Here is a 10601-nt window from a genome sequence, read left to right as displayed (position 1 = left end):
GTATCCCTGCAACATCAGCTGTCAAAATAAACAACTTTGGTTTGTTTTTTTGTTTTTAGTTTTTAAGAGGGCCTTTTTCTTAAACTATATTTTTATTCTTTTCCACACATCCCATGGTCTCATTTAAGCTGATCTTTATGCAGCACTCTATTTGTCAGTGTTGATGATGAATCTGTTTATGTGTAGAATGTACTGATTTCCCCTGAGTGGAATCTCTCCCTTTGTCTCGCTCCCTCCTTTCTTCTTCAAATATCCATCTATCAATCCATCATCGCGATAGATCACAGACTGAAGTGTTCTGTTCTAAATGAGTGCTTTGACGGGCTTAGTTAATCATACAATTTGCTCAATGGCATTCTTCAAGATTTAGCAGTAATGGATTGTGGACTTAAACTTCATCCCAAGATTATCAGAAATCTTCTACCATTTTCAGTTATGTTATTTTATTTCATATTATTATTATTATCATTATTATTATTATTATTATTATTATTATTATTATTATTCACTTTTCTTTGGCTTATTACCTTTTTTATCAGAGGGGTCGTCACAGCAAAATGAAACACCTAGTATTCTGGCATATGTTTTACGCAGCAAATGCCTTTCTAGCTGTAACCCAGTACTAGAAAACACCCAAACACTCTCGCATTCACACACGCTCTTATACCCTACGTCCAAGTTAGTTCATACAGAAATGTATGCAGGGTTACATATGCATAATGGGCCTGGGTTGATTTCAACCATGTAATGCTCCTAAAGGTTTCTGTCTAAAATTACACATGTTTTTTTTAAGTGATTAGTTACTTTAATTTAAAAAGTTAGTAAACCTGTTGTATTAAAAGCAACTAATTGACTTTACAAAAAAAGTGAGTCAACTCACTTTTAGTAACTCACTGTAACTAATTTTAAGGGGATTGGTTTATGCACTCTTTAATAGTAAAGTCAACTTATCATTTTAATTGCAATGGATTTACTCACGGTTTACTCAGGGTTTACTCAGTTTAATGTAATGTTTAAAGTAAAGTTTCTTAAAACAGTCCAGAGAAGGTGCATTCCTAATGCTGATGGGTAGTACATTCCACAGCTTAGGCCCTTTGTATGAAAAACAGTATTCATTTATATACTGTACATCTACACTACATAATCTACACTGAAAATATGATTCATTATATTTTTAAAATAATTTTAAAGTAAGAGGTTGCAAACAAATTATACAGGCTAAATTTAAACAAATTAAATGTAATGTATTTGTTTAAATTCAACCCATATAAGTTGTTTGCAACCACTTACCCTAAAATTATTGAATAAATTAAATGAATCTTTTTTTATGTATATACATCATTCCAAAATGTAGATTGAAAATAAGCTTCACTTGCTTATCAATTAAAAAAAAAAAAAAAAAGATTTATGCTGAACGCTTCCTTCCTTCTAGACATGTTGTTATGAATATATTTACAATCGTAATGCTCATAGTGACAGTTTTCAATCTGTGAAATCTTGAATTATTTGCTTGCTTTTACCATTTTTACTTTTATTCTTGATGTAAAAATATCTATTAATTAACGGTTGCTTTTGCTTGTAATTTACAGTGTTTTCATTCATTTACACTTCATGAATTGATTTATGGGGCCTTGGTATCTGTTCTGACACCTTCTGATGTTGAGAACTTTCAAAAAGAAAAAAAAAAAAAACTTTTATTGGCATGTTTTGTAGCTATAATAAAATGATATGATATCTACATTCTTTGTTTAAATTTTTTTTTTTTTTATGTTTTAATTATTATTATGAGCTACAAGTACTTTTACCAATACTTCTATGTATATTAACAATAAACTAGGTCACACTTTGTTTTGATGGTATATTTGTAGAATATATATTATATTTGTATATTTGTCATTTTACAGACTTAATTCTATATATCTTCTCTTATACACTGTAAAAATGATTCCGCATTTCAGTTTTTTCAACATGATTTTGTAAAGTGAAACAACAAAGTTGGTAATTCAACTTAACCTGGTAAGTTTTCGCTGTCTCAACTAGTCTATAATGTTTGTCGACTCAACTTAAAAACATATGCTGAACCAGCGTCCTTTAAGTTGTACCCCATACTTCCAATGCAGGAGGTGGAGGAATATGCACTATTAGGTCAGTTTGACCACTTCCAATTAAACACCAGAAGAGGTCAGACACATGGCATATTTTTCACCAGATTTTTAATTGTTCAGTCATCACATTTGGTAATGCTTCTTCAAATTTGTCTTATAATTTGTATATATTAACTGATTGTCAATGTATTGTTCCCAGAATAAATGTTTCTAGAGCAGACTAGACCTTTGCTAATACATGTGGAGTTTGACCACATTTATAAAGCTTAGTAAAGTTTGTTTTAGGTTTGAATTTGCAATATCTCAAAATGTGTACATAAAAACCTCTAGTTCTCTGACTAATCTACTACAGCATTATTTTTTTAATTTATTTAGATTTGAATGGATCTCCCATTTATACAGTAGAAAATATTTAGGAAAAATATTTAGAGTAATTAATTTTTAATATACTTTTCTCATTCTAAAGGTTGTTGACAGAGAGCAGACTGACTTATCGAAGGTGAGATTTTACCAGTATTTTCATTTATAAATGTACAATGGTCAAATATAGATATTTACAATAATTTACGCAGATGTGATTTTCTCATTCTAAAAGTTGCAGCACATTTCCAAAGGCCAAATTGAGTAGGGTACGATTTTATTAAACATCTTAAACATCTGAAAATTACTATAAACAAATGTTTAAAAAATATATTTACAAAAACACCATTTTCTCATTCTACAGGTTGCAGCACATCCCCAGAGGAAGGCTGACTTACCACAGGTGATATATTACCAAATATATCCCGCCATATGCATACAGTGAACAAATATTTCAGCAGCACCAGACAAATAATTTTGAAAGATTTCAGTAAAATTATATTTCAAAGATTTAGTGATTACTCTGATCTTGATTAAGTAAATGATTTATTAAACTGTTTTGGCTTTATTTTTCTTTTCTTTTATTACTTCAAGTACACTCACAGAAATGATTCATGGCAGAGTTAGTTTTTATGCATTTACATCTATTTGACTTTATTTAAAAACTAATATTTTTAAAATCTATACATTAAAAGTAAATATACTCTTAAAGATTTAATCAATTATACAATTTATTTAATGCATTTAGTTAATAAATACTAACATTGTTTGAATAATAAGAGTTATAAAACAAACAAGATTCTGTTATTTAAAGTTTATGTGATTGGTTTTAATCAAAGTTATGAAAAAAATCAATTTGGAAACTGGAAATGACATCATTTTCGCTGGACACAAGCCCTCGGGATATTGTGGGAATCCGTCACACACATGTTGGTAAGTAATCCGAAACATCCTTTGTTGTATGGCTCCTGTTCTAATTATTTTTTTATTTAGCATCAAGTGTATATAACATTAATCCATTTATGGTAAGTTTTATGTAGTTTGTGATTTTTTTAAATGGTTTTATTGTACATTGGTTTACCGGAGAATACAGATGCCCGTTAGAATCATAACTTCAGTAAGCTTAGCCAAACAACTTTAAAATGCATCAATTAATCAAATTAACCCATTGCTGTTGGTTTTTATGTTTGTGAAAATAAAGAGAATCGAATTTGAAGTCAAGAATTGTCACTGTAATATGTAAGCTAATGTTTGCTGTTTTACGGCTAGTTAGATTACAGAACTGAATGACACCACTTATTTTATTCTTACTTTCTTTTTTCCAGAAACGTAACTGGTGGTGTTTTCCTCTCGCCGTGTTCTCACCTCCACGTGGCAACATAGATTTTTGTAAGTATAAGTTAAAAGATCTACACGTTAACATGTATAACATATTAGATGAACTTTTAATTAATGTTCAGTCAATGTAATATAAAATAGATTTTCAATATAATGCTAAAATTGATTAAAATTTATATAAAACAATATCAGTGTTATCGAAACTTGCTTTTAGCCTTTTTATACTGTAAAGCCTTGTATATAGAATAATAAAATTAAACAACAATTAAAATTAACTGAAATCAATGGGAGTTTACTTGCTTGATAGAAAGATGTAACAATCATCTTATTTTAAGGAGCCTGAAAATGAGTTTCCATTACAAATAAACTTTATAAGATTGTTAGTTTTTGCAGTGTAAAACAAGGTGATTGGTGTGGTCAAGAAGATAAATGTCTTTGAATCTGTTGGCTTTTAACAGAATGAAGATGTCAATGTGAGGCGAAATTGTGTGATGAGCTGTCTGAGCATCTACCTCAATGAAGACCTGGACACACTTGTTAAAGAATATGTGGTATGTATCAGAATAGTGTGCCAGTAATTTTTCCATCTAGATAATATGGATTGTTCATGAGAATGGAATGGACATTAGGACACACTGACCTCCAGTATATCAACATTGAGTCCATTGGGTTGTTTTGAATAAAAAAAATCATGCAAGGTAAATGGTGGTAGAGCTGTCACTCTGAGGGAATTAAATCCACTTGGTCCAGAGGAACCTGAAGATGAAGTTGTCTGGGTTCTGGCACCCACATGCCCCTTCTCTGCCAGAAACAACAATCCTCGCTTAAACAACAAGGTGATGACACAGACATTTCCTAGTGCTCATGAAACTTAAATGATTTTACTGCATTGATATGATTTTGGAAATGTTTATTAAGAAGTGCCTTGTATCATCAGGATGCATGTTCTGGACTGTCTGCTTACGAACTCAAGCGCCTTGAGAACATCACGCACAAGGAAGCCTTCTTGTCGTCTCTGAAGATATGGCAAGTATGACTGTACGGTCCTTCTCTCCTTCTCCTTTCTTTCTTTTGTATTCACTTGTTATCTTACAGGTGTAACATAGATTTTAAAAATATATAAAACTAGATTTTGGTGGGTTCTTGTATTTTTTTTTAACAGTGTAGTTTACAAAATATTGTAATTTCTGTCTTCATCCATTAGCACACCTTTTAGTATAATTATGGTTGCTGTCTATACAGAAAAACAAGGAGATAATTATTCTTCTTTGTCTCGCCCGCTCTCTCTCTCTCTCTCTCTCTCTCTCTCTCTCAAAAGGTAGTGGAGGATCTGAGGCAGTCAGTGAAGCCAAAGCCCAATGTCAAAAGGTAAATAAAGCAGTACAATTAAAAGCATGGATCTTTTTACTGTTGGGGCTAATGGATGTGAAGTAAACTCTATCGTTTTATGTAATGATAGGAGCTTTATAGCAGTAAGTGACGTCATGGTGCACCTGCGGTTTATTAGAGTAATTTCATTGGAAGAAACCGCTTCATCAGGATGGAACTCTTAAAGGGATAGTTCACCCAAAAATTAAAAGTTTGTCATCAATTACTCACCTTCGTGTTGTTCCAAACCCGTATCACCTCCATTCATCTTTGGAACACAAATTAAGATATTTTGGATTTAATCTGAGAGCTTTCTGATCCTCCCATAGACATCACTAAAAATGCACATTTAAAGTCCACAAACATAAAGTCTTTATTTTTATAATTTTTTCAGCCAAAAAGTATTCTTGTTGCTTTATCATGTTAAAATTGAGTGACCCATGTCACATGGACTACATTAACTATGTTTTTAGTAGGTTTGTGTAATTTGAATGTGCACTTTCAGTGGTGTCTATGGGAGGATCAGATCCAAAATATCTTAATTTGTGTTCTGAAGATAAACAGAGCTGATATGGATTTGGAACAACACGAGGGTGAGTAAAAATTTTATTTTTGGGTGAACTATCCCTTTAAGTTTCAGGCTTGATGGACATACTACACTCTGCTCTACTATAATCTGACTTGATTGTCAGATTATAAATTGTTACATTGGCAGAAAGGTGCACAGCATTCATGAGAAGCGTCTCCATTTTTAGTTAACTTTTTTTAACTGCATTTTTTTGTGGCAGGTTAATGGCTTCATTGGAAGAAAAATCTCTGCAGTCTCCCCGGAAATCCCTCCGTTCTAAAATAGAAAACCTCACCCCAAGTGAAGGGTTGACCCATAATCAAGTGAGAACAAGACTAATACTTGTATAATTTTCAGATATTATATTGTTGTTGTTACATTAATAGGAAATTGCACAACTGGAGATAAAAATGCATTGTGTTGTTGTTAACTTATTATCCACAGCCTTGTGACTTTTTTATTTTTCCAGGCTTTTAGGGGGTGATCAGGTCTTAAGGTCATTATCCTGAACTTGCATCCATTCCATTCTCATGAATGCTTATATGCTGTCTGCTTTAATGAAAAGATGTACGTATGTGTGTGTGCATGCGTGTGTGTGTAATATTATAAGTGTGTGTTTATACATTCCAGGACATTGAATCCAGAGAGGCAGAGGAAGACATGGCAGGAAAGACCATGGGCATCTACAAAGTACAATCAGAGGATCATGGTCAAGGTGATGGACGCTTCACTGATGTCCGTGTTGTGCTGGAAGGTGTGGAGGTTCTCCACAACCTGCAGAGTGTCACTCATGCATGGGTTATGTTATATGGCCTGATCTACGCGCTCAATTTGAACTACCCTAAAAGCCTGAAGTGTACATTTGAGGTGTACCAGAAAATCCTGATGGACCTGGACTCAACCAAGCTTTCCCCGAAAGTACAGACACTGAAACTGAAATTGCTCCAGTGATTTGGCTAAAAATAATAACTTATACAGCCCCTACCCATTTTTTTTTCACATTGTGCTCCAACCTAGAGATATGTTAAAATGATTTCCTAGTTCTATAATGATATGTTAATTAGCAACTGAAAATGGATCTCTGAGTACAGTTTTATTTTTTATTTATTTATTTGTTTGGGTGTCCAAGCAGTCATGTGATGTTCGAGTGTGGCTGTGTAAGTGGGTTCATATGGATGGTTTCCTAAATGTTGGCTGATGTTAACTTGGCTCAATCCAGAGTTTTGTATAAAAGATAAATATAAATAAATCTGGAATTTTCCAGTTGGTCTAATTCAATGTGATGCATTGTTTGATTTGGTTTAGTATATAAGCATACATTAAACATGATTCAAATAAATGTTATTTATATTTTTTAGTTACCCCGATTTAGTTCTCTTAATCATTATGCAATTTATACAATAAACTTTGTGTATTTTAAATAAATACACTTTTTATTATTAATTTAGAATAATTACACTTTACATGAACTAATTACGTAAACCTGAGGATTATGCATTTAAAATAAATAGGTTTTATTATCCTTATGAAAATAAATAGTATAAAGTTTATTTGGTAGATTTGTGTTAAAATTATGAAAAAAATATAAATGGGAATTTGTCATGTAATAAAATTACATAAATCTTAATTTTTGGATGAAATATTTCTGTGAGTGTAGAATTACTTCAAGCAGTGTGTGGCATTTGGTGTTGATAATTAAGTGGAGCTGCAGGTTTCACAACAACCAATCAATGAATAGACTGAATATGAATATGAATGTCATATGAATGACACTAAAAGCTGAAGCACTGCCATGATGCCTATAATTATTTGTAGATAAATAAGATTTGGTGCACATGTGGTGTTTAAGGAGGAGCATGATCGTCTCACAGCAAGAAGCCCCGGCTGGGTAAGTTGGTGTTTCTGTGTGGAGTTTGCATGTTTTTTCCGTGTTGGCATGGGTTTCATCTGGGTGTTCCTGTTTCCCCCACAAGTCCAAAGACATGTGGTACAGGTGAATTTGGTAAGCAAAATTGTCCATAGTGTATGTGTGTTTGAATGAGTGTGTATGGGTGTTTCCCAGTGATGGGTTGCAACTAGAAGGACTTCTGCTGCTTAAAACATACTGTATGCTGGATAAGTTGGTGGTTCACTCTGCTGTGGCGACCCCAGATTAATAAAGGGACTAAGCCGAAAAGAAAATTAATGAATAATATATATATATATATATATATATATATATATATATATATATATATATATATATATATATATATATATATATATATTTGTGTGCGTTGTTATTTTGGTGGTCAAAAAGGTATCAGTGTGTTGATGTCAAATGGACTTCAAGGTTTTTAGACATCAAATAGATTAGCATTTTGGGCACATTTATTTTATTTATTTTTTTTATGTTTTGATTTAGCAAATGAAGCATTAAAGGCTGAGGCATGCTTTATCTTCCTTATATAAAACATGTTTTGTGGCTGATGTCTCCTGGCAGTTTGATTACGGACAAGCTGCTGAAATTCCGGCAGCATCTCCAGACCTCTGCTGGAGGTGCTGAAAGAGGCAGCTATTATCAATTAATCTTGCCTTTGCTTCCTCTCTCAGAGACTTGGGCCATATGGTCTTCTGTCAGGCTCTGCTTTTAATTTACTCGTTGTGTCTGCTGCGAAAACAGACCAAGTCTTTATCTGAATTGCTGATTTAATCAGGAGTACCAGAAGCAGCAGAGGAGACCAGCACTCCAGATACACACACACACATACACACACACACACACACACACACTGTAGGCACATATAGAAATCAAAGCATATCAGCAGTTCTTATATAAAAAGAATTAAACAAGCACACAGTCTCGTATGCGGATACTTAAAAAAATATACTTACTGTAGTAGACAACTTAGGCTCATTCTGAAAACGTACCTCATATATATTCATTCATTTATTCATTCATTCGTTCATTCATTTTCTTGTCGGTTTAGTGCCTTTATTAATTGGAGGTCGCCACAACGGAATGAACCGCCAACTTATCCAGCATATGCTTTTACGCAGCATACGACATGATGCCCTTCCAGCCGCAACCTATCTCTGGGAAACATTCACACACACTCATTCACACACACACACATACACTACGGACAATTTAGCCTACTCAATTCACCTGTATCGCATATCTTTGGACTGTGGGGGAAACCAGAACACACGGAGATAACCCACGCAAAAGCAGGGAGAACATGCAAACGCCAACTTGGCTCGAACCAGCGACCCAGCAACCTTCTTGCTGTGAGGCGACAGTACTACGTCACCTATATATATTCTGGACAAGTTATTGATTAATGGATCACACTTTACAATAATGTTCATTAGTTAATGTTTATTAATGCATTTACTAACGGGAACAAACAATACATTTACTACAGTATTTGTTCATGTTAGTTAATAAAAATACAGTAGTTCATAGTTAGTTTATGTTAACTCATGGTGCATTAACTAACGTTAACAAGCATGGATTTGGATGTTAATAATGCATATGAAATGTTCTGTTATGATTAATAAATGCTGTACATGTGTTGTTCATGATTAGTTCATGTTAGTAAATGCATTAACTAATGAACCTTATTGTAAAGTGTTACCGATTAATGAATAATAGTTTTTCACGGTTGCTTACATAAAAATATGACCTCACAATAGTTTTATTATAATTATTCATTTATCCATTTATTTTCTTTCGGCTTAGTCCCTTTATTAATCTGTTGTCATCACAGCAGAATGAACTGCCAACCTATCCAGCATATGTTTTTACGCAGCTATATACGCCATTCCAATTGCAAGCCAACACTGGAAAACATCCATACACACTCTTTCACACACATACCACATACTCTATGGCCAATTTAGCTTATTCAATTCACCTGTACTGCATGCCAAATAACCCAGCCAGGGCTCGAACCAGTGTTCTTCTTGCTGTGAGGCGATCATGTTACCCACTGCACCATCATGACGCCCTTGTTGTATATAGTTTCAAATAAATACTATTTATCAAATAATTTGTTTAAAAAAGCCATTAATAATTATAAGAATCGTTATTAATCAGTGCCTCCAGGATTTTGAGATTGCAATGCTTCTTGCAACCAAATATATATGTACTGTATAAATTTGTTACAAGATTATTGTGCATTTTCAGAGCAAAGCACAAGAACTGAAGAAAATAATGGCATACGTTTTGAGAGAGAGAGAAAAAAAGTCACAAATTTTAGGCTGCAAATATATATGTAAAAAATACTGGAGGTACTAATAAATACTTGTGGACCTTTAATAACAATGGTGTGACATCATGTGACTTATGTAACGACTGTGAAAATCTCAGCAAAATAAAATACATGAACATGTTAAAATACAACACACTGAACAACATTGAATTCTCTTCAGTGTTGAATCATTATAGCTTTACTAAATTCTCAAAATCAAATTAATGTAGTCTTTAAAGGATGATATCTCTTCCCAGTTAACCGCCAAATTTTCCAGTAACTTTCCTGTTATATCCACTTTTTCCAGCCACATTTTGGCCTCTACATTTCTTTGCAAATTATGACAGGGCATTTTAATAATTAATAAAAAATAACTTGTCAGCACACGTGGCATTCAAAGCAGAATAGCGTATTTCCATAAAAAAAAAAATACAAATGTTTTTAGTTTGATTGTTTGGCTAGAAACTGTAGAAAAGAAATCAGGGTTTCATGTTCATTAGTTTGATGGGTACAGGGGTTATCAGCTATGCTGAGAGGTATATGAACGAATAATAAAACCCTCACTTAATCACACGCTCAATCATAACTCATTTCCTTGCATTGTGCGAATATGAAATAAGACCCTTC

The 10601-nt window shown here is 33.1% G+C and overlaps 1 protein-coding gene across 6 annotated transcripts; it reads left to right on the top strand.

Annotated features, from left to right (window-relative positions):
- The first annotated feature begins 2571 nt into the window (after positions 1-2571).
- Positions 2572-7012, top strand: LOC137490308 (uncharacterized). 6 transcript variants are annotated; one of them, XM_073907353.1, is made up of 8 exons: positions 3340-3398; positions 3791-3854; positions 4262-4354; positions 4554-4639; positions 4741-4833; positions 5126-5171; positions 5960-6062; positions 6370-7012. In XM_073907353.1, exons 5-8 carry the CDS (start codon positions 4827-4829, stop codon positions 6688-6690), a joined length of 477 nt encoding a protein of 158 aa, XP_073763454.1. In that variant the 5' UTR covers positions 3340-3398; positions 3791-3854; positions 4262-4354; positions 4554-4639; positions 4741-4826; the 3' UTR covers positions 6691-7012. The 6 variants fall into 6 exon arrangements, with proteins under 6 accessions (XP_073763458.1, XP_073763457.1, XP_073763454.1 ...); XM_073907352.1 differs by having other exon boundaries at positions 3356-3398; positions 4502-4639; positions 5122-5171; XM_073907354.1 differs by lacking the exon at positions 3340-3398 and having other exon boundaries at positions 3455-3854; positions 4502-4639.
- Positions 7013-10601: the final 3589 nt, after the last annotated feature.

The sequence above is a fragment of the Danio rerio genome, chromosome 7, assembly GCF_049306965.1.
Source record: "Danio rerio strain Tuebingen ecotype United States chromosome 7, GRCz12tu, whole genome shotgun sequence".
In the NCBI taxonomy this organism is placed as follows: Eukaryota; Metazoa; Chordata; class Actinopteri; order Cypriniformes; family Danionidae; genus Danio; species Danio rerio.
The sequence above is the reverse complement of the archived record's forward strand: the minus strand, read 5'-3'. Positions and strand labels throughout refer to the sequence as shown.

Coding starts and splice junctions, on each gene's coding strand:
- LOC137490308 (XM_073907352.1), top strand. CDS start 4,295: ATGAGCTGTCTGAGCATCTACCTCAATGAAGACCTGGACACACTTGTT. Junction 4,640..4,740: donor ATCCTCGCTTAAACAACAAG/GTGATGACACAG, acceptor TTGTATCATCAG/GATGCATGTTCTGGACTGTC. Junction 5,172..5,959: donor CCAAAGCCCAATGTCAAAAG/GTAAATAAAGCA, acceptor TTTTTGTGGCAG/GTTAATGGCTTCATTGGAAG.